This window comes from Drosophila albomicans, chromosome X (genome assembly GCF_009650485.2).
Source record: "Drosophila albomicans strain 15112-1751.03 chromosome X, ASM965048v2, whole genome shotgun sequence".
Taxonomy (NCBI): Eukaryota; Metazoa; Arthropoda; class Insecta; order Diptera; family Drosophilidae; genus Drosophila; species Drosophila albomicans.
Window position 1 is genome coordinate 32573083 of NC_047627.2, and position 21930 is coordinate 32595012.

At 42.0% G+C, this 21930-nt stretch overlaps 5 protein-coding genes across 13 annotated transcripts; 2 read left to right on the forward strand and 3 right to left on the reverse strand.

The window, feature by feature from the left end:
* The first annotated feature begins 272 nt into the window (after positions 1 to 272).
* On the forward strand, positions 273 to 3198 carry LOC117573846 (mitochondrial outer membrane protein SLC25A46). 3 transcript variants are annotated; one of them, XM_034257327.2, is made up of 5 exons: positions 273 to 550; positions 620 to 733; positions 1391 to 1542; positions 1612 to 1951; positions 2005 to 3198. In XM_034257327.2, exons 1-5 carry the CDS (start codon positions 516 to 518, stop codon positions 2774 to 2776), a joined length of 1413 nt encoding a protein of 470 aa, XP_034113218.1. In that variant the 5' UTR covers positions 273 to 515; the 3' UTR covers positions 2777 to 3198. The 3 variants fall into 3 exon arrangements, with proteins under 3 accessions (XP_034113218.1, XP_051864079.1, XP_034113209.1); XM_052008119.1 differs by having other exon boundaries at positions 657 to 733; positions 1609 to 1951; XM_034257318.2 differs by having other exon boundaries at positions 274 to 550; positions 1609 to 1951.
* Positions 3199 to 3755: 557 nt separating this feature from the next.
* LOC117577692 (39S ribosomal protein L3, mitochondrial) lies at positions 3756 to 5631 on the reverse strand. Its single transcript, XM_034262592.2, has 4 exons — positions 5484 to 5631; positions 5300 to 5417; positions 4686 to 5236; positions 3756 to 4308 (listed from the first exon to the last, which is right to left on the reverse strand). Exons 1-4 carry the CDS (start codon positions 5519 to 5521, stop codon positions 3882 to 3884), a joined length of 1134 nt encoding a protein of 377 aa, XP_034118483.1. The 5' UTR covers positions 5522 to 5631; the 3' UTR covers positions 3756 to 3881.
* A 541-nt stretch (positions 5632 to 6172) lies between these two features.
* LOC117569774 (pre-rRNA 2'-O-ribose RNA methyltransferase FTSJ3) lies at positions 6173 to 9312 on the forward strand. Its single transcript, XM_034251076.2, has 2 exons — positions 6173 to 8176; positions 8455 to 9312. The coding sequence occupies exons 1-2, from the start codon at positions 6286 to 6288 to the stop codon at positions 9057 to 9059; spliced, it is 2496 nt and encodes an 831-aa protein (XP_034106967.1). The 5' UTR covers positions 6173 to 6285; the 3' UTR covers positions 9060 to 9312.
* A 190-nt stretch (positions 9313 to 9502) lies between these two features.
* On the reverse strand, positions 9503 to 11168 carry LOC117569784 (beta-lactamase-like protein 2 homolog). Of its 2 annotated transcripts, none has more exons than XM_034251096.2 (5): positions 11131 to 11168; positions 10734 to 10903; positions 10490 to 10659; positions 10075 to 10287; positions 9503 to 10007 (listed from the first exon to the last, which is right to left on the reverse strand). In XM_034251096.2, the coding sequence occupies exons 2-5, from the start codon at positions 10850 to 10852 to the stop codon at positions 9625 to 9627; spliced, it is 885 nt and encodes a 294-aa protein (XP_034106987.1). In that variant the 5' UTR covers positions 10853 to 10903; positions 11131 to 11168; the 3' UTR covers positions 9503 to 9624. The 2 variants fall into 2 exon arrangements, with proteins under 2 accessions (XP_034106987.1, XP_034106979.1); XM_034251088.2 differs by having other exon boundaries at positions 9505 to 10007; positions 10075 to 10302; positions 11131 to 11166.
* A 320-nt stretch (positions 11169 to 11488) lies between these two features.
* LOC117569362 (ras GTPase-activating protein 1) lies at positions 11489 to 21616 on the reverse strand. Of its 6 annotated transcripts, none has more exons than XM_052008061.1 (9): positions 21482 to 21616; positions 19293 to 19458; positions 17684 to 17797; positions 17511 to 17583; positions 17025 to 17434; positions 15562 to 16411; positions 13461 to 14367; positions 13250 to 13400; positions 11490 to 13179 (listed from the first exon to the last, which is right to left on the reverse strand). In XM_052008061.1, the coding sequence occupies exons 2-9, from the start codon at positions 19375 to 19377 to the stop codon at positions 13031 to 13033; spliced, it is 2739 nt and encodes a 912-aa protein (XP_051864021.1). In that variant the 5' UTR covers positions 19378 to 19458; positions 21482 to 21616; the 3' UTR covers positions 11490 to 13030. The 6 variants fall into 6 exon arrangements, with proteins under 6 accessions (XP_051864015.1, XP_051864021.1, XP_051864010.1 ...); XM_052008050.1 differs by having other exon boundaries at positions 19293 to 19851; positions 21482 to 21611; XM_034250497.2 differs by having other exon boundaries at positions 19293 to 19851; positions 21185 to 21606.
* Positions 21617 to 21930: the final 314 nt, after the last annotated feature.

Sequence of the window (21930 nt, forward strand, 5' to 3'; positions counted from 1 at the left end):
TCTTGTTCAGCGCAGGCATCAATATACTCAAAAATACCAAAATAAAATACACAGCTACATGCACCGATAACCATAATATAAAGTTCGATAGATTCTTGTGCTTGGGCGCGTGACAAAATTCCAAAAATATTTACCAACATAAGCGCATCAGTGAAATTTGTAAGCAAATAATGGTTTTATTGAACATTTAATTTATTAACACCTTGCATTTGTGATTTTGATATGTTGTGGAGTAGTGTAAATAGTGGCGCTCACATCGTGCTGTGAGTGCTTGTATCACGCGCTCATCTCTAGTTTAAATTCATAGAGCTCTATGGGAAATAACTTTGATTTAGTATTTTAAACAAAACGATTGTGAAGCAGCATTAGCAGCAGGCTCACACATCAACAACAATAACAAGAACAGCAGCAAGAACAAACGGGGGCCTCATAAGGAATACTACACCATAGAAGGGGCAACTGAAAGCGCACGCAGCACACACACACACAAACAACTACACATACCACAACATATTATGTCAGGCAGCATCAACAATTACTCAACTCTAATGTAAGTATTATATGTTTAGCACAAGTATGTGAATATTAACTATACTAATCATAATACCACACACCCAAGGCATGCAACGAATCGGGGCTACGGCGAGGAGACGCAGTCACAAGCCGAGGCACTCAGAACAATGCAAAAGCTGCCGCACATCGTCAGTGATCCCGGCATGCAGCTGACGCACAGGTAAAGCATTTTAATATACCCAGCACTGCAGAGAGGAGCGATGGGCATATGCATGGACAGCTGCTCCGAAATTCCATACACTTCCGATTCTCTGTCTGTCCGTCAAAATAAACACCCAAATCTCTGAGACTATGCAAGCTATAGCCTTCAAATTCATTTGCAGGGAAACAACAGAAAGGAGCGATGGGCACATGCATGGACAGCTGCTTCTTTAACTCGAAATTCCATACAGTTCCGTTTCTCTGTCTGTCCGTCCATATAAACACCCAAATCTCTGAGACTATGCAAGCTATAGCCTTCAAATTCATTTGCAGGGAAACAACAGAAAGGAGCGATGGGCACATGCATGGACAGCTGCTTCTTTAACCCGAAATTCCATACACGTTCGTTTCTCTGTCTGTCCGTCCATACAAGCATCCAAATCTCTGAAACTATGCAAGCTATAGCCTTCAAATTCATTCACTATATAAACAACTATATATCAAGAGTCTATTGGCCTCTCTAAATTACAATACTGTCATCGACTATACGCAGACCAGATCCGTCGGTCCATCTACAAAAACACCTTGAAATTTGCGACAGTCTCATTGCAATCCTTCGATATTATTATTTTGAACTATAAATAACATAACATTCTGCACTCGTTTCTGTCTTCAGCATTGACGATCGCGAAAAGGCAATTGTGGACAATATAAATGCGGATCAGAATGCCGTCACACATCTCAAGTACATCAACTCGGAGCGGGACAAGATGCCGTTGGATAAGCTGAACAAAGCGCTGGACAAATACCTGGATAGCCAGGAGGAAGGTTAGTAGAAGGCCATAAAAGATGAGCAATTAAAAGTAATATTGACTCAACATCTGCTTCTTTTAGCAGATGTGTCGCTGCGCAAGTATCTGGTCTTTGGCGTCCAATGGGTGTCGCTGGTCACGGAGAATCTGCTGAGCCATCCGTTCATTGTGCTGCGCCGGCAGTGTCAGGTTTACAATGCCTCACATCGCTATCACTTGCATCCATTTCAATTGCTGCCCAGCATTGTTCATCTGCATCGACGCCAGGGCGTGACAACGCTGTGGAAAGGTCTGGGCAGTTGTCTCCTGGTGCGCGGCATGACGCTGGCCATTGACGATGTCATCTGCAAGGTGACCAGTTGGCCCAAGGAAGTCGACAGTCGCACCACACTCAAGCGCTTCGGTCAGCACATACTGCTTAAATGGTAAGTGCTCCAAAATGTCCAAGATCGTATCCACTCACTCCATCCCTTTGCAGCATTAGCATTGGCTTGGTTGTGCCTTTTTATGCCGCCTCGCTGGTGGAGACGGTCCAGAGTGACATTGCCAGCGAGAAGCCCGGCTTGCTGGACGTGTTTCGCGAGGGCAGCCTGCGACTGTTCTACTGGAGTTCACCGCAAAAGGGACGCATGCTGCCCGCTTGGGCGTTAATCGGTCCCAGCGTCTCGATGGGCATCACGAAGTATCTGTTCAGTTTGGTTATACGCGGCGTCTCGTCGCGCATCATGCGACGTCGTCTCACACAGAAGCAGGAGCAACGCGGCGCCAAATACAGAGACGATACGCTGGAGCATCAGAATGCCGAGATCTATGCCAGCCTCATTGCCATGCTGACCACCGAGGTGTTGTTCTTTCCCTTCGAGACCATATTGCATCGGCTGCAGTTGCAGGGAACACGCACGATCATCGATAATCTGGACAATGGTTATGCTGTGGTCCCCATACTAACCAATTATCAGGGCGCCATCGACTGTTATCGCACCACATTGGTCACGGAGGGATTTAGTGGACTGTATAAGGGATTCGGTGCGATGATTTTGCAGTTTGCCGCCCATGTTGCTGTCATTAAGCTAACCAAATGGATTGTTGGCCAAATCACGGAATGTGTCTCGAATCGACCGCCAGCGCGTATTGTGCAATATTATAATCTGGATCGTGGTGCTGGCCATTCAGATTCAACGACCATCTCGCCAAGCATTTCCAGCACCGAACTCGACGTTCACAGCGTGGGACAGAATTCGCTTGACTAGTTTTTCCTTCTCCTCCTTCCCCCGATCTTTTCCAAAATTCAATGTACCAACTTTTTTTTTTTTTTTGTTTTTAAGGGGGTTTCTACTCTATATATATTCTGTTTTCATTTTGCTGTGATAACTTCCGTGCTCGTCCAAAGCAAGCGAGACGATTTGTTTGATTTGCATTCAATTATCATTGATATTGAAGTGCATTATATATCGTAATATATCTTTTTTTTTCTCCCCCCTGCACTATAAAAGAAGACTAGCCAAGAATGTTATTTATTGAGTACCGAATAAGAGCCAAATTTCAATTCGAAAAAATAAAACACAAAACATAATAAATTACAAAAGTCATAACAAAAAATAATAGAAAATTTTCGAAAAACCCAACAAAAGTTAAATTAAAAAAATGTTTTGCTTTAAAATTGAAACGAAAATTCTTGGATTTTTATGGAATGGGACTTATAGATATGGAAGACTTCCATCTATAGACAATTTGGGCTATGAAAGTGAGATTCACCTCTAAATTATTAACCTTATGAAATCCCCCAGACTTTTCTAAAAGTAATAGTTAAATAAAGAATAAGAAACTATATAAAACAAGTCGAAATGAGTGAGATTATACTCTAAATTATATAGTTTATAAAATACCACAGGATATTCTAAAAGTAGTTTAGTTAAATAAAAAGAAACTACAAAAAAAACTGAACTTAGTTTACTTCAAAATATAGTAAAAGTAAATAATTTAGTTCTCAAAATGAGCTTTAGTTAACTTTCTGAAAAATTCCGTATAATATTTTAATATATCCGAAAGTTATGCATAAAATAGTTCTCAAAATAAGTTGTAGTTATCTTTCTGAAATATTTCGTATATTATTATAATCTATCCAAAGTTTCGCTTGCCAAAAAGGAAAGAATCGTTAACATGACGTAATTTCAGTTTGCCGAAATCTTTTTTCTAAAGTATTTCGAATATCTTTATAAAAACGTATTAAAACAAATGATATAGATTTTTTTCTCGACATTACGTTTATCTAGTTAGATTTCTATCAAATTATACAACAAATGTGGGTTTTTTGTTTTTGTTTTAAACAAATTGGGCAGAGGAACATGAAATGCTTTACTCTGGCTTATAGGTGATGGACTCCTCGTTGAAATTGTGCACCTGCTCATGCCAAATATCCTCGGGCAACTGCTCCTCCGCATCATTGTCGTAGAGTGTGGGAAATGGAGGCGCAAGCTGAGGTCTGCGCAACGGCAATATCGTATCGTAGATGTAGACGAGGCCATTGGTGGAGCCGGGCACCGAGCTGCCCTGCACCCACATCACATTGTATTTGGTATTGACGCGCCAGATGCGCAGTCCCTTGATGATCCGCCAGCGATTGCCCATGTGTCCGGGCATCTTGGTGCCGGGCCAGACGCGACCCTTCTCACCGCCGCCGCCAATGTTGCCGGGGCGACGATGTGTCTTCGTCACACCGTGGGAGGCGGGCATGCCCTTGAAGCCGTGACGCTTAACCACACCCTGGAAGCCATGATCGACACTGTGAAGAAGCAAAATACAAGTTAGAGAGTGAGCTGAGAAAGTTGAAAGCATTTAAAATTGTAACTAACAGAATTTGTAACATTTACATTACAGTTTGTTTACTTAACAGCTACGTTGCATGTTAGATAACAGCGCTGTTAAATTTAACACTGTGTCTATCCTACATTGTTTCCTTAATAACTCACAAGTTTAACATGCGATTGCAATGAAATTTTCAGAAATTATTTATGCTTTCGTTAGTAATGTGTGTGCGTAAATTAAGCACTCTAACTTTAAGCTTGTAACTAGATCTTAGAATCTCTTGAGATCAACACAGACGGACAGACTGCTGTCCATCACTTATATTCTCTACCTTCAACCAATTGATCAACTCACGTCTTGCCGCGCACATCGACAAAGTCGCCGACGCGAAAGTGTCCCACGTTGAGGGGCGTGCCAGGCGCCAGGGCCGCCTGTGGCGAGACAATGAAGCGTGCCAGATTCTTGGTGGGCATGACACCCGAGTCCTTAAACAGGCCGCAATACTCCTTGGTCAATAGGGCGGGATTTGTGCTCTCGGCACCAACGACAAGGCAACCATAGCGATGCAGATGCTTCACATCGGGCTGCTGGGCGGGACGATACTCCTCAGGCGGTATGTACTTCACCACATGATTGTCCACCACCTGCAGCAGTGTGGTGCGCACACGTTCGCCATTCTTCAGCCACAACGGATATTGGCCAATTTTGCGTGCAATTAAACCACAACGACGCACATTTGGTGTCCAGGGCTGAGCATCCTCGGTGGCGGATGCTTGTGGTGTCTTAATCAGCTGTCGCTGTTCGTAGGTCTGCACGCCTTTGATGAGTGCCGGAACGCCGTAGGTATCATGGATGACCTCCTTGATGAAGCTGCGATTCTCGCCCGTCACCAGATCATCCGTTTGCTGGGCAGTGATATATCACATAAATAAGTATATGATATTGTCAGTATCGGTATTATCACTTACCGAGCGCTGTGGGCGTATAAACCAATACGGATTCCGTAAACGAGGCCGGCTCAAATGGCCCTTCTCACGGACTTGTGTAACCACAACAGCGGCCGAACTTGCGGTGCTGCCACTTAGCCTGCCGAAAATGCGAAAATGGGGTTATATTAGGAGGATTAAGGTGTTTAAGTTGTGTGTTACGTACCGTAGGCGAGCCAGATCGCATATGACAGTGCGCAGCATATTAATTATATAATTGTTTAATACAATAAATCAACTAAAATACATAAATAATAATAACAACATGCAGCGCACTCGAGTTTGGGAATTTAGTTATGCGCGAATGGAGCTGGTTCAGTTGAACGAATCAGCGGCTAAAAGTTATCGATAGGTCATTAGCAGCAGAGGCAGCTCATCATTTAATATATTTTTATTGTCAATAAATAAACAACTGCAATAAGCAATTATAATATTTTATAAGTGCGTAGCATATTAATTATATAATTGTTTAATACAAGAAATCAACTAAAATACATAAATAATAATAACAACATGCAGCGCACTCGAGTTTGGGAATTTAGTTATGCGCGAATGGAACTGGTTCAGTTGAACGAATCAGCGGCTGAAAGTTATCGATAGCTCATTAGCAGCAGAGGCAGCTCATTTAATATATTTTTATTGTCAATAAATAAACAACTGCAATAAGCAATTATAATATTTTATATTATTTTATTTAATTTAATTTCAAATTTAGTTTATACTTGTAATTTACAAAATGCATTTAAATTAATTGAATCGCGCAGCGGCTATCGCTTATCGATAGCACATAAACAAAGTGGCAGCGCTCGCTCACAGCAGCTGTTCGATCTATGTGGCATCGCTCGACAACCGAGAATTTACAAACACGTGCGCGCCTGGTGTCGGCGTGTTTCTTATTTCGCTGTGAATTAAGTGAATTTTAAATACATTTTGATTGCATTTGCAAAGACGACACCAGCCACAGCACAATGGGCAAGAAGAGTAAAGTTGGAAAGACGCGCAAGGATAAGTTCTATCAGTTAGCCAAGGAGACTGGCTTTCGATCGCGTGCCGCCTTCAAATTGATCCAGTTGAATCGCAAATTTGGCTTCCTTCAACAGTCGCAAGTATGCATCGATTTGTGTGCCGCACCCGGCGGCTGGATGCAGGTGGCCAAACAGAATATGCCCGTCTCCAGCATTGTGGTGGGCGTTGATCTGTTCCCCATTCGTCCCATTGCCGGTTGCATTGGCCTCGTCGAGGACATCACAACGGAAAAGTGTCGCCAATCGCTGACCAAAGAGCTGCAATCGTGGAAAGCCGATGTGGTGCTTCACGACGGTGCACCCAATGTGGGTCGCAATTGGCTGTACGATGCCTATCAACAGATTTGCCTCACGCTCAACGCTCTCAAGTTGGGCACACAATTCTTGCGCAGCGGCGGTTGGTTCATCACCAAAGTGTTTCGCTCCAAGGACTACAATGCATTGCTCTGGGTGCTGAAGCAGCTGTTCAAGAAGGTGCATGCCACCAAGCCAAGTGCATCGCGTAAGGAATCCGCCGAGATATTCGTTGTTTGCCAAGGCTATTTGGCTCCCGATCGCATCGATCCTCGCCTGCTCGATGCCAAATATGTGTTCGAGGAACTCGATCTGGATGGTGGCAAACAAAAGAACAGTTTGCTGCATCCCGAGAAGCAGAAACGCATCAAGGCCGAAGGTTACACCGAACAGGATATTGCGCTGCGCAATGATTTGGCCGCCTCCGAGTTTATGCAGGCGGAGAATGCTTTGGCTGCCCTGCAGGGCATCGGCTCCATAACCATCGATGATCCGCGCATTGCTCAGCATAAGCGCACCACCACCGAGATACTCGAGTGCTGCAAAGATCTGAAGGTGCTCGGTCGCAAGGATATCAAGGGTTTGCTGCTGTGGTGGAAGCACATCAAGCAGGATCTGTACAAAACAGACAAGGAGGGCGTCATTGAGGATGCCGACAATGAGGCGGAGTCCGCCCCGCAGCCGCTGACGCAGGAGCAGCTCGAGGACATGGAGGATGAGGAGTTGCAGCAACAGATCGAAACGTTGGCGGATGAGGAGCAAAAGGAGCTGAAGCGTAAGCGCAAAAAGACGCTCAAATCGAAGGCGAAACTGCACGAGAAGATGAACCTCAACATGGTGATCAAAGGCGACGATGGTCCCAAGGAGGAGACAGAGCATGAGATCTTTGATCTCAAGGATATCAATAGCAATGCCGAGCTCGATGATATGCTGGATGTGGAGCCCGATTTCGATGTCGAGGGCGAACAGCAAGAGTTACCCAAGCTACCCAAGTACAAGAAGTACGATAAGGATGACAAACGTCTGGACGACGATGCCAACTATGAGAACGACGATGAGCCCGAGGTGAGCCAGGACGAGGACAGTGAAAGCGACTATGACCAGCAGGGTCTTGGCCTCAGTGACAACGAGGATGAGGAGCCACAGAAATCCGGCAAAGCGGGCAAGGGCAAGAAGAAGCGCGGCGATCATCCGCTGATCAAGTCGGGCGATTTTCGCGACAAGGACACAAAGCGTCAGCAGCGTGTGCAGCTTTGGTACGAGAAGGATGCACTGCAGCAGCTCGACGACGACATGGACAATGACGACGAGGAGAACTACGATCTGGACAATTTGGCCAAGGCGTACAAAGCCAAGGGCGTCGCAGTGCTAGGCGAGAATCGTCCGGCGCCTGTAGAGACTGGAACATTGGCGCTGGGAAAGAAGGCGAAACGTCGTGCCCGCCATGATGTGGCCAAGGATGAGAGCAGCAGTGAATCGTCCGATTCGGAGGAGGAAGTCGATGAGCAAGATGAAAACGTTGCTGGCGACATGTCCAAAGGTGAGAGCAGCACAACAACACACACATATTAGAGCGAGAGGGAAATAGAGAAATACATTTTAATACTGATGTCTGTCCGTCCGACTGTTTGAGAGTCTATAACTCTGAGAATACAGAAGCTAGCGTCTAGATTTTCTACACTCATCAATGTGAACATCTTCTAAATAGTTTATGAAAGTTTCATTTCATTCGAGAGTTATTTAAGCTATAATTTAATAGCTCAAAGATTAATTGTTAGTCATTACTTGAACTAATCCTTCAACTCTCTCTTTTCGCAGCACCCAAAGCGAAGAAGATACGTCTCAGCGAGGAGGAATTGGCGCTGGGTGCGCTGCTTGTGCGAGGCAAGAAAACGCGTCGCGATCTCATCGATGCCGCCTGGAATCGCTATGCCTTCAACGATGATCATCTGCCCGCCTGGTTTGTGCAGGACGAACAGGAGCACATGACGAAACCTCAGCCGGTGCCCAAGGAACTCACCGAGGAATATCAGCGCAAGGTCCAGGAGCTGAATGTGCGCCCCATCAAGAAGGTGATGGAGGCGAAGGCGCGCAAGAAGCGTCGTGCCACCAAGCGTATGGCCAAGGCCAAGAAGATGGCCGAAAAGATCATGGAGAACGCAGACGCAACGTCCCAGGAGAAGGCCAAGCAGCTGAAGAAGATCTACAAGAAGGCCCAGGAGAAGAAGAAGGAGATCACCTATGTGGTGGCCAAGAAGCACACAGCATCCCGACGTGCTCGTCGTCCGGCCGGTGTCAAGGGACGTTATCGTGTCGTTGATCCACGTGAGAAGAAGGACAAACGCTCCATTGTGGCCAAGAAGCGGCGTGAGAAGGGCAGCAAGGGTGGTGCCAAGGGGGGCAAGGGACGAGGCAAGCGTTAAATCGTCGACCACACACTTCCACACTTCTCCATATGTAAATGATAATGTGTAGCATAAATATAAATCTAGTGCATAATCCTTTAAAACTGCTTAACGCTTATTTCGTGGGTAGGGAACAATCGATTGTCGAAGATAGTAAAGCCAAGAGTGCCCTAAAAATTGAATTTATATACAGATTTCCATGTTTCAATCTTTTCAATATAAAAAACTATCGATAAACGGCGATAGTATGCCCGATATAAGAGTGATAGTATATTCAAATTACAATCAAAAATGTCCATTTATGAAATTTATATTAATATTATATCTTCAACATAAGCAAACTCTACTTTAGAGTTTTATGTTCGCCTACATTATTTTTTTTTTAAATCATATATATTTAAAAATTTATTGCAATTACAATATACAATTATTTTAATTAAAGTTTTGTTTTAAAAAGAACAAGTTTGCATTTTTTACATTGCAGAAATTCATTTTAAATAACAATTTATAACTTTACAAAACGTCTACAATCGATAGAGTATCAAATCATCGATAGTTTCAGCTACAGTTCTCCAGCACGACTCTAGAGGGCGCTGTTTGCTTGGTAGCTGTAGGATTTGGCGTCATCGTCACTGCTGTTCAGCTGCAGTTTCCCCTCTTTGTGCAGCTTGCTAAGATGATGGTCCACATTGTAGGCAGCCGCTGGCCACAGATGCTCGGGCGTCTCCTTGTACACCACTTTGACCACATCCATGGCCTGCCATGGTGCACAGGGTCGCTCCACAAAGAACTGAAGTATCTGCTGTTCGCGCTGATTGCGATGCTGGATGTAATACTCGATTTTGCCCAGCGGCTCCTCAATCACATTGCCATGGCCGGGGAAGATGCGTTTCGGTTCGATCTTGAGGATTTTATCCAGACTGCGCATGTAATCGAACAGATCCTCGAACACAGCGGTGCCTTCGCCTAAAGATCGAAAGTTGTAAATAGAGGACTAGTTGTCTCTCTCTCTCTCTCTCTCACGCTTACTCACCCAGTATACAATCGCCGCTGAACAAAGTGCCGTCATCTGTGGTGAGCACAACATGATCTGTGGTGTGGCCAGGAGTATGCACAATGCGCACCTTGGCGCCATCTACCGCAAATTCTTGGCTGTCGGCAAGCGGTTGTACTTGGATGTGACTTGGTATCTCGGGGCAGAGGTCGGGAGTTTGATCGCTGCGCTTGAATTTGAACACCTGGCAATCTGCATTGAGGCGAACTTTAATGGGCAAGATAAAGAAACGTACACAGAGATAGTATGTTCATATGCATGTAATGCGGATGGCGGACGTAAGCACAGTTTTAAGCGTTTGTCAATGTCTCTTCCTTTTTTTTTGTATACACATGAAATTTGGCAACACTGCTCCACTCTGCTTAGTCTACATGTATTCTAAGTGTATACACACCCTTGTCGGCCAACGTGCTGCCCACAATATCCTTCACACCCCCCACATGATCGTGATGCCAATGCGTCAATATGATTGTGCCAATGGTTGCCTTCTCCTGCTGCAACACTCCATTCAGCTGCTCTATGTACTCCGGCACATTCTCATCGCCCGTGTCAATTAATATGCGCCTGAGAAGAACAAACACCAATTTTATTATAATTCAAGTGAACTTTGGATTCCCCAAAATAAATTGGCGGCTCACTTTTTACCGTTGCCCAGCAGATAGGTGTTGGTGCCTTGCAATGTCATGGGACTGGGATTGCAGCCCAAGATCCGTATGATGGAGGAGGTGAGACGTGTTACCGGCGGTATTAGTGCCATGATTCTGCCACTTTTAATCGCTTCTTAAAAGTTGCCCACACAAAACAAGCAAACAAGCAGCAGCTTATCACGTAAATAAAAAACAAAAACAATGCAAACACTGCACAGCTGCTCCGCAACAGTTGCGCTTCTAACGAACTGGTGTGTACACACTGTTCTAGCCGTTATCGGTGTGTGCGCGCAGTTTGCACAAATATTTAAATAATTCATTTTATTATGTAATTCTCAATTAGTTGTCCAGCATTGTGGAGTTAAAAGTTGCCCACACAAAACAAGCGGCAGCTTATCACGTAAATAAAAAACAAAAACAATGCAAACACTGCTCAGCTGCTCCGCAACAGTTGTGCTTCTAACGAACTGGTGTGTACACACTGTTCTAGCCGTTATCGGTGTGTGCGCGCAATTTGCACAAATATTTAAATAATTCATTTTATTATGTAATTCTCAATTAGTTGTCCAGCATTGTGGAGTTTGAAATTTATATAATAAAATTTTTAGTTTACCCCTACTAAAAACTTTAACCTACGCAGTTCAATGCTCGATTTACCTGTTATCGATATTGCTATCGATACACAATAAGCTTTCTTATCGAATTGAAAAATTTGAATTGCATTTTTGAAGTAATTGAAACAGCTTTTAATTTTTGTTTATTATTTCTCGTAAGTTTTGTTTATTTTTGTTTTGTTTGCTTTTCTTTTGACTAGGATGCAGATGCTGTATACATACATATATATATATAAGTTTATATATATGTATACTTGTATATATAGATAACTATTTGTTTTATCTTCTTAATCATTTTGATGCGTTACAAATTACAATTATGAACTTAAATGTTTCTCAAAAAGTTCAGCTACGTCATTATTTGTGTTTCATTTTCATTTCACATACATACGAATTGCAATTGGTAATATAAAGAGACGAGACGCATTTTATTTAATGCATTTAGAGATGATGATCATGAATAGAGAAAGTTGTATGAATGCTTCCAAGCAAAAGTATTGTACACACATACAAAATAAAATACAAAAAATAAATACAAGTCAAATGTTGCCTGCATACAAGGTAAAACAAATACAAATCATTATCAAACAAAAAAAAAACTCGTTAGTTAAAAGTATTGAAAATGCAACTGAGTACGCGATGAGTCTCTGCATAATATACATAATAATAGTAGTAATACATAATAGAGAGATAATAGTTCGTGAATATAGTATAATTAACTTGTGTATGTATGCTTTTAAAATATGTATATATGTGTGTGTGTATATATATATTTATATGTATTAATATGTATATTCCATATCAAGCTTAAATCAATTAATAAGACGAAAAGTATTTTCATAATATTGCATTATTTTCATTCATTATTAAATGTACTTATTTTTTGTTATTTTTTTTTTTTTTGTTTTCTTGTATTCTTTTTTTTGTTTTGCTTTGTTGAATTTAATGGCCACGCGTGTTTCTTATGTCTTTTTATTTGTATTTTAAAGACACAATTGCAAAAAAATGTATAAATACTTTTTGTTGTTGTTCGTTTCGTTTTCCTCTCATCTTTTCCCTTTTTAATCAGATTTTCAGTTAGTTGTTGCTGTTGTTGTTGTTGTTGCTGAACACATTTTTCGACCTGGCTAATTACTAAATTACTTTATTTGCTTTTTTTTCGTTTTAGCTGCTTGCTGCATTTTCATAATGTATAATTTCGATTTGTATAAAAATAAAAAAAAGACACACACTATACGCTATACATATAATATAATATATAATATACATACATATATTATATTTGGACTCTATCTGTACTTTCACCCTAGATAGAGAAAGAGCGAGAGAGAGAGAGAATGTGAAAGTACAGAAAGAAACCAAAACGAAAAAATGCCGCGAGAAAAGCTTGACTAATCCTACTGGAACTATTCTCACAATATGCACTAAGTAATTTCTTGATTTCTGATTCTGTTCTGTGTGTGTGTTTCGGGCGATCAACTGTCTATATACTATATATGTATATGTGTGTGTGTGTGTGTGTTGTATATGTAAATATCTATATAAAAATGTAATATCTATATATAAACTGACTGTTGCGTTGTGGCTCTTCTGCTTTCTGTTTTCTGCTTTCGGCCTGTCTCTATTCCCCTTCTGTTCCTTCTGTTCCTGCTGCTCCTATTCCTCTCCTCTCCCTTAGCTGATCATCTCGCGATACTTCAATTTGTGCTTGGTCAGCATATCGGTGACCGTGACGAGCTTCTTGATCGACAGGATATTCGATAGCTCTTGCAGTTCCGGCAAATAGGAGACACAAATGTGATGCAATGTCGCCAACTCACGTCCTGCGAAATCGAAACGGAATTTGCATCAATCGAAGAATCGAAGAAATAATAAGGAAATTATGCTACTTACCTGTGTCCTGTGCATTGTGATTCGAGTTCTGTTCGACAAACATGCCCAGCGGCGGATTGGGATCGGTGACCAGCGACAATTGATCCAAGAACACAATCATGCGCTCCTTGTTCTTCAATATAAACGGATTGACCACCTCCATGTATTGCTCCTGCAGTGATTGATTCGATTTTCAAATGATTATTCCTAGTTTTCATTCATTATACATTACCTTGCCACCGAACTCAATGAGATTGGCGAGATTCTGCAGACATTTGGCCACCATGATGAGGGAACGCGTTGCCGCCGTTGGCGGTGTCTCGCTGACAAGACCAAACTGGCGCGGATTAAGCAGCGCCGGGCAGAGCAGACGCAGGAATATAAAACCGGAGACGACACGAGTGCGCACCAAGCGCTCCGTTGGCCATTTGGCCACCACCGCCTTCTGCAGGCAATTGCAAATGTATCGCACATTGCGTGGACACGCATCCGGTGATGTGAATATCGATTGGGTCACCAGATCGAGTATCTGCAGCAGAAATTCCGCATTTGTGCACGCATCATCGTTGACATCCATTTTAGTGGGATTCAATTCGGCTGACTGTTTGCTCTCCAGTATGCGTTGCACCGTCTCGCTGACCGCTGACTGCAGGAATCCGCTGCACTCGGTCCGCATATACAAATCCATCAGCGTGGTGGCCAACGAAGCGCCCCGAAAGAGTGTGGTTGTCTCATTCTCACGCGCCACTTCCGCCTGACACAGGATGCGTATCAATTCCGTTTCGCGTTTCTCGTGCCGAAATACGCGCAGCAGCGCCGTCGCCAACGGAACACGATCGTTGTGACAGAGCTCAGCGAGGGCTTTGACCGCATACAGCTCGGGCTCGAGGAGCAGCTGCTGCAGTGGACTGTACTCCTCGCAGGGCATGATCAGATCGTCCAGATAGCGCATGCGCAGACGCAGCGATCCCCATTCGCCCATCGGTGTCATGCCCGTTAGCTGGTACCATCCCTCGGTCTCCTGGCCATTCTTCAAGCTGGCCAAATCGATGGTCAGCTCGGCCACCTCCGAGTCCTTGCCGCGTTTGCCGCGCGAGACTAGCGTGATGGTCAGGGAGACGACATCGGGTGGCACGTCGCTACAAGAGAGAGAGAGAGATATAGAGAGCGGAAAAGTGAAAATTTAATATGGAACGAGATGGAATGAAACATTGGATATAGTGAAACGAAAGCTAAGTGAAATGACATCAAATATAATAAAGAAAAGTGAACATTTGCTTTGGAACTGTGGAATGGAACAAGAAAGTATAAAGACTTGCGCAAATGGAACAGAGTAAAGTGAAAATTTAATATGGAACGCGATGGAATGAAACATTGGCTATAGTGAAATTAAAGTAAAGTCAAATGACATGAAATAGAATAAAGAAAAGTGCATTTTGATTTTGGAACAGTGGAATGGAACAAGAAAGTATAAAGAAATGCGAAAGTGGAACAGAGTAAAGTGAAAATTTAATATGAAATGCAATGGAATGAAACATTGGATATAGTGAAATTCAAGTAAAGTGAAAAGATATGAAATAGAATAAAGAAAAGTGTGTTTTGATTTTGGAACAGTGGAATGGAACAAGAAAGTATGAGGGAATGGGAAAATGGAACATAGTAAATTGAATAGTAGTGAAGTTAAACATATTAAGGGAGATCAAAATGCATTAATAGAAACATTGAACTGGAACAGCAATAAGAATAACTTAATGAAACAGTTGAATGGAGCAAGAAAGTATAAAAAGTATAAAGGAATTGGGAAATAGAACAGAGTAAATTGAAATGTAGTGAAATGGAACATGGAACACACAATCAGAACAGTAATAAGAATAACTTTGTGGAACAGTGGAATCTGATTCCAGTATAAAGTATAAAAAATAAAGGAATTGGGAAATGAAAAAGAGTAAATTGAAATAAAATATGTTGTGAGAGATTACAATGTATAAGTAAAAACAAAGAAATAGAACACAATTAGGGCAAACTCTATGGAACAGTGGAATGGTACAAAGGAATGGGAATATGGAACTGTGCAAATGGAAATGTAGTCCAATGGAAGATTACAATGCATATGTACATAGGAACTTAGAATAGATATAGAAATAAGCAGAACTCTATGGAACAGTGGAATGAGACAGAAAGTATAAATAAATTGAAATGTAGTGAAATGGAACATGTTATGGGGAAATTACAATGCATTAATAATGACAACATAGAATGCAGTACACTCGAAAGCAAATGAATACAAGGCATAAATGATAGCTTAATAAGGGATAAGTAGAATCCCAACTCACTCGAGCACAAACTCCTCTTCCCAGACGGGCTCGGGTGCAATCTTGACGCGTGTCTTGCCCACCTTGACCTGGTTGAGCGAAATACTGCAGTAGGGATGTGGCACCAGTTTAAATGGCAATCGATGCGCCTCGAGCACATGCAAATTGAGGCAACGCAACTCGCGCAGTCGCGACACCTTCTTCTGTGCCCGACTCAACTGCGAATCGCATTGGGCCTTCAATGCATTTATCCACTCCACATAGCTCTCCTGGCTGGGCGCACACAGATACGTGACGGTGGCCAAACAGGGCAACGCACGCTCCACAATTTGGAAGCAATAGGGTCGCTCCCAGAGCGAATCATGGCACTGATACAAATACGCACACGACAGATCAATTAGACCCTTGGGCTTAGTCTTTTTGGGATTGTCATAGAAGCACAATTGGGTCTCGGTGCCATCGTTGATGAGGGCAAAGTACAATTGCTTCCATTTGGTTGTCTTGTCAGACTTTTTATTCAAATGCCCATGATGCTTGATGCCCTTGATCTTCTTGAGGCCAATCTGATCGCGACATTCGCGCAGCGTGGCGTAAATCTTCTCGGCGGCCTTCTCAACCACATACTGTTGATTGAACTCCGGCTGTGAGCCATTGACCACGGGATGATTGAGTGAATGTCCCTCGACAATTTGCTCTTTGCGATAACGATTGATCACAGCGTCGAGGCATTCGAATGTCCGACCGCCCATCAGATAGCGAACGCCTTTCTTCTCGATGCGAAATCGTTGGATCTGATTGTTAATGTGGAAGAAGAGCGAATAGTCCCCGGGAGAATTGTCACTGGGGCGCACCAGAAAGCTACCAGGACCAGCTGCAAGCAAGAAAGTGATTTAGTATTCACGATTTTACGATATTCAATTGAAGAGAGTATTAATATTGATACCGAAATATGAAATAGCATACTAAATCAAAATTCAAATACTATATTACAATATTTGTTCGTAATTTTTAGTTACGATATTCGATAGCAAAGAAAGATATTACATTTGCGATATTCATATGCAATATCGTAACATCGTTGGTAAATTTCCCATATTGAATTGATGTCGACTCATAATTTATATATTAAATTTCATAGAAAATTGAAATTTTTGTTTAACTTTGTAATTAGTTTTCACTAAAATTAAATTGCGAATAAAAATAGATATGACACTATTTTAATTAACAATATTCCATTGATTCATGGCTGACGTTATTTAGTGACATTTGGCATTAATCAATGATTGCAATCAACAATGTTGTCACGACATTAAATAGCAATTAAACAGATGTACAATTAGTAATCACGATTTATATTAGCAATTTACGGCATTACGATATTCATGTCTACATGAATTCCAACCTAAATTTATGTACATATGTATACTTATTATTTGCGATATTCAATTCAAATCCTATATTAATGTTTAATACTTGGTACTCACCCTTGACTAGCATGTCGACGGCCTCGTTTTTGGTGCAATTGGGATGGAACCAGGGAAACACGGTATTCGGATCGATGGAGACATCCAAATCATCGACAAGCTCACGGAAAATCATTCCCTGTTCGCCAGTACGATGAGCAGTCACCCAAAGCCAACCGTCGCCCATGTCGTTGTGCACAAAGAAGATGTCGCCCTTCTGGAAGCTCAACTCATCCGTTTCCGGCATTTTCGTGTACGGCAAAATGGCCACCACACGTTTCTTATCGTTAACCGGCTCCGGCGGTGCAACGGGAAACACAAGGCGTTCACGCTTCAACAGATCACTGCATGAGGTGTAATAGCCAACGAGATCGCTCAATGAGATAAACTGACGACCGCCAATGTAAAAGTCACCGCATACGGCCGTAATTCTACGGAGAAGAGAGAATGCGAAAAAAACAATAGTAGTTAAAAATACAAAAGACGACAATCTGATTAAAAACAAACCGGAAATGATTGATGCCCGTGCGTCCATAATAGCTGAGCACATAAGAGCCGGGTTTCCGATCACTTTCGCGCACTGCAAAACCGATCGATATACATGTTATGTTGTAATTATGTTGAATGGGAATTCTGTGTGATCGATAAGTATTGATCATCACACAATGAGAGTTACGCACCTAGATAACTGCCCAATTTGCCGCTGCCGCGAAGACGCGCCTCTGCCGAATAGCGATCGAGTCGTCCATGGTACCATTCACTTTCCGGCGGCGCAATTATCGCCGGCCTTTCGCCTGCAAACAAATAATGTTGAAAAATGTGCCAAATTAACAACATTGCACAACACACAGCACACACGCGACACGAAACTGTGCAGAAAGCACAAACACATTTCGATGCTTGCATCAAGAAAAAAACAAAGAAAAACGAAGCCAATACCCTGCACTAATACTTTAAGGGGTAGATAAGTTTGACGAAACAAAAAACGTACAAATTCAAATATACTGTTATCAATAAGTTCAGAGTTATCGTTCGCCGATAGCAAGACATGTTATCTAAAGTATAGGGCATCGGCTAGTCGATCATGCATCAACATGAATTTAGTTCTGCATATCAAATTATAGACAATAAAAACAAAAACAAAAAATGCCGATTCTATTGGACACCTGCAATGTACAGCAGGTGAAGACATCGATAAATATCGATAAATGTCGACAAGTTAACGACAAGTAGGCAGAAGTTTCAACTTACAACTACTGGGGGACATTCGTGAGTACGTCCGTGTGTGTGTGTGTATGCTTGCAATTGTTATAATTAACAAATGCAAAAAACAAAAACAAAAATACGCAAAAACGAAAACAAAGCGCGCACACACACACACACACACGAAGAAAGCAAAAACAAAGCGATTAAACGCGACCGCAACAGCGCAGCCTTTTGTCATAAATAGAAACGTGACGGCGTCAAGAAACGTTCTGAAAATACTGAGTTTACTGAAAAGCTAGCGTCGTTTTCTAATCATTTGACGACAACGCTGCTGGCCATTAAACATTAATAAAAATGAAAATATATAATATACATTTACATTGATATGCATGTGCATATGCGTGTGCTTGTTTATGTGAATGGCGATAAAAACTAATGGCTAGACATACATACGTATATGTATGTATGTATGTGTGTGCGTCATTCAAACAAAACGACAGACAATTGATAAACGATAGCAATTTGGAGACGAAATGCATGTGGACCACCATTTTGCTAGCCAACAGCTACGATCAATTGTCAACAGTTGAGAAAATGTCGTTATCGATTACCAATGCATATACAAACGTTGTACATGCGATAAGCGCAATGTACACATAGCTAAAGGTCACGGCACGCACACTAATGCAGCCAATGAGAGCAAGCGTCAAGAGACTGAGCGAAGAGAGCGAGAGTGTTGGCGCATGCGCATGACTCACACAGCTACGCAGACGCAATAATTGCCAAGCTGTTGTTTGTTGTTGTTGTTGTTATTGTCGTGGTCGTTTTTGTTGCTGTTCTTTTATGACGCACGGCTGACACAGTAGCAGTGCATTGCACCTTGAAAGCATGAAAGGTAGCAGCAAATCTAGAAGCTGGAGGCTAAGCCAACACAGCTGATGAATCACCTGCTGTGTTTACTCATACACACACAATGCTACTACTTACGATTGCTTGTGTGCGTACTATGTTTGTGGTTTTGTAAAATAACCGCAAATTTATATGTAATTTGCTGGTAATCGATAGTTGTGTGTGGTTACTCACCATTTAGCATGTGCGGCCCATCGAATTCATCCTGATCCAATTCCTGTGCCAGATCGGCCAAATCAATGCCGCCAGCTGCCATCATGGCGCCGAGACCCGTTATACCGCCCAATGCCGCTAGGTTGCCGTCATCGGAGCCGCCCGTTGGCGAGCCAAGTTTATCTTTCTGAATGACAACGTCCACATTACCCAAACGCATTAAATCTGCCATTGATTGGTATTTTGTTGTTTGTTTATGTGTGCGTGTGTGTGTGTGTGTTTTGGTATTTTTTGGTTAGTTTTCTAATGCAAATGCGCGTATATGTATGTATGTATTGAATGTTTATGTATGTATGTATGTATGTGCGTAAGCAGCTGTGCAGTTGTTTATGCGTACGTTTATGCGTGTCTAAAAAATGTTCTTGTTCTTCTTGCTTGTTGTTTGCGGTTTTTTTTTCTTTGGCGGCAGCAGCAGCGCGCACGCTGCGCCTCACAATAATAAATGTCGTATGAGTTTTGTTTTGGCTGTTCTTGATGTTGTTGTTGTTATTATTGTTGTGATGCCGGGTGATGCGGCGCGCTGTAATAATAATGCAAAATAGATGCAGGCAAAGAAGCCACAAAGTGAGAGAAAGAGAGCGAGAGAGAAAGCATGAGTGAGTGAGAGCTGGTATATGCATGTAAGTGTGTTGGTGAGTCTATGCGAAGCGACTCTTGACCAGTGCTGCCAACTTTTCGGATAATTAAGAAAAACAGCTGTTTTTAAAGGCAATCAAAAATGAAATAAAGAGTATATAAATACGCATTTCTAACTCATTCAAAGTGTTATACAGAAAATAGCAAATGTTTACAAAAATAAACAAATGAGAGATGAGAATATAGGTTGGATGGTTTGCAAATTGGATCCACAAATCGATTATCAACAAAAAAGCTAGATTTGACAAAGGCAAAAACTAGCAAAATTGGCAACACTGCTCTTGACTGTGCATGCGTGTGAGAGAGACAGCAATGGGACTTTGCATTTATGTATGTGTGTGTCTGTAGTTGTATTTGTGTGGGTGGCGAGTGAATTTTTACAAGCAATTTGTTATAAACAACAAAGTGCAATATGCTTGACTGCCGCTAGCACACGCGTGTGTGTGTGTGTGTGTGTCTGCCGGCAAAAAAGCATGCAACTGTAAATTGCAAGCTCGCTAAGCGGCGCAACAGCGCAGCGCAGACAAGCAGACGTCGCGCCGCCGTCTCGTCATTGTCGCGCACTCTTGCGAGTATGTGTGTGTCTGAGTGTATGTATGTACATACATACATACATGCATACAAGGAGCAATGGCACAATAAAAATCAAATGGAACCAAGAAAAAAACGTTGAATGAAAATTTCTCGTTTCCGTTTCGTTTGTTGCTGCATCTCGCTCGCACCCCCATGACATCCCCCATCCCCCATAACACCATCATACACACTCAGCAAGAACGACGAGTGAAGTTTAGTTTTTATGAGGGCAAAACACTTCAGAGTGGAGCCAACAATGATGATGGCGATGCTTATGATGATGATGATGATGATGAGTATGTTTATTTCACATGTTTGTGTTACTCTCGTGCCAACAACTAATTGCTAAACAATTGTGTCTATTTAACGGATAAATAAATACACAAAAAAAAAAACAGGGTAAAAAGCAAAAAACTAACGGATAGAAAAGAAGAAATATACTGAGACTCCACCCTCTTGGGGTTTGGGCGGCCACCCCTTTTAAATACATACAGATACACGGACAATATGCGACACGCACACAACGAAGCGACGACGTCAGATCCACACACACACACACACACATACACTAACAAAAGATTCGAGGGGGGCAATGCAAACGAATAAGGCAACAAAAGAAAGCAGCAGAAATTTTCTACACTTACAATGTATACGTTTCGATATATGTATGTGTTTGTTTGTTTGTATTTGTGTGAGTGTGTGTGTGAGTGTATGCGTGTGTGTTGTGTGTGTGTAGGTGGGTTTGTGTAAATTTTAGCACCATACACGAGACGACGACACACACACTAAGAAAAACACACGAAACGCACTCTCACTGCACACACACGCTCTTCTCGCTTAACAACAACAAAGGCTTTTGTTGGTGGCAAACACTTTCAGGACATTTCCAATACGTTTGATTTTGTTTTGCATTTATTTGATAAAAACAGTAAAAAATTCACCGTCAATGATTTGGTTGCTCACAATTCACAATTCACACAAAATATACAACACTTCGTAAATTGCCTTTCGCTGTGTGCGCCCGCACCGTGCCCGACAGACAATACGCGTTTTGTTTTTGCGGCGCACACACACACACATTGGGTAGAGCTGGAACCGATTCGATTATTAATCGATTCTAGTCGATTGCTTTTGTATTCGGCAAAATATCGATTGCCTTTGGTTTTGGGTAAATTCATCTTTATTAATTTTTAAAAACTATTTCAAAACAATTAATTAACTGTCACTTTATAAAACAAACAAATATTTGGCTCATTGAAAAAAAAAGTCTGCTTGTAATTTTCTGATTGGAATAACTAAGGCCTGTATTGATAGTGCATTTGCAAGCTGACAATAGGCGTCCAATTAAAAATAAAGACAGATATAACAAATAAAACGAATTGAAAGTGAA

What these genes read in the sequence shown, in the direction of transcription:
- LOC117573846 (XM_034257318.2), top strand. Translation starts at nt 516, where the DNA reads ATGTCAGGCAGCATCAACAATTACTCAACTCTAAT. An exon ending in AACAATTACTCAACTCTAAT is followed by an intron (nt 551 to 619) that starts GTAAGTATTATA and finishes CACACACCCAAG; the next exon opens with GCATGCAACGAATCGGGGCT. An exon ending in GGCATGCAGCTGACGCACAG is followed by an intron (nt 734 to 1,390) that starts GTAAAGCATTTT and finishes TTCTGTCTTCAG; the next exon opens with CATTGACGATCGCGAAAAGG.
- LOC117577692 (XM_034262592.2), bottom strand. Translation starts at nt 5,521, where the DNA reads ATGCTGCGCACTGTCATATGCGATCTGGCTCGCCTACG. An exon ending in TTATACGCCCACAGCGCTCG is followed by an intron (nt 5,237 to 5,299) that starts GTAAGTGATAAT and finishes ATCACTGCCCAG; the next exon opens with CAAACGGATGATCTGGTGAC. An exon ending in GTCGATGTGCGCGGCAAGAC is followed by an intron (nt 4,309 to 4,685) that starts GTGAGTTGATCA and finishes GCTTCTTCACAG; the next exon opens with TGTCGATCATGGCTTCCAGG.
- LOC117569774 (XM_034251076.2), top strand. Translation starts at nt 6,286, where the DNA reads ATGGGCAAGAAGAGTAAAGTTGGAAAGACGCGCAAGGATAAGTTCTAT. An exon ending in TGCTGGCGACATGTCCAAAG is followed by an intron (nt 8,177 to 8,454) that starts GTGAGAGCAGCA and finishes CTCTTTTCGCAG; the next exon opens with CACCCAAAGCGAAGAAGATA.
- LOC117569784 (XM_034251088.2), bottom strand. Translation starts at nt 10,852, where the DNA reads ATGGCACTAATACCGCCGGTAACACGTCTCACCTCCTCCATCATACGG. An exon ending in CAGCACGTTGGCCGACAAGG is followed by an intron (nt 10,303 to 10,489) that starts GTGTGTATACAC and finishes TGCCCATTAAAG; the next exon opens with TTCGCCTCAATGCAGATTGC. An exon ending in CAGCGGCGATTGTATACTGG is followed by an intron (nt 10,008 to 10,074) that starts GTGAGTAAGCGT and finishes TTCGATCTTTAG; the next exon opens with GCGAAGGCACCGCTGTGTTC.
- LOC117569362 (XM_052008050.1), bottom strand. Translation starts at nt 19,503, where the DNA reads ATGGCAGATTTAATGCGTTTGGGTAATGTGGACGTTGTCATTCAGAAA. An exon ending in CGTCGACATGCTAGTCAAGG is followed by an intron (nt 16,412 to 17,024) that starts GTGAGTACCAAG and finishes TCTTGCTTGCAG; the next exon opens with CTGGTCCTGGTAGCTTTCTG. An exon ending in GAAGAGGAGTTTGTGCTCGA is followed by an intron (nt 14,368 to 15,561) that starts GTGAGTTGGGAT and finishes TCTCTCTTGTAG; the next exon opens with CGACGTGCCACCCGATGTCG.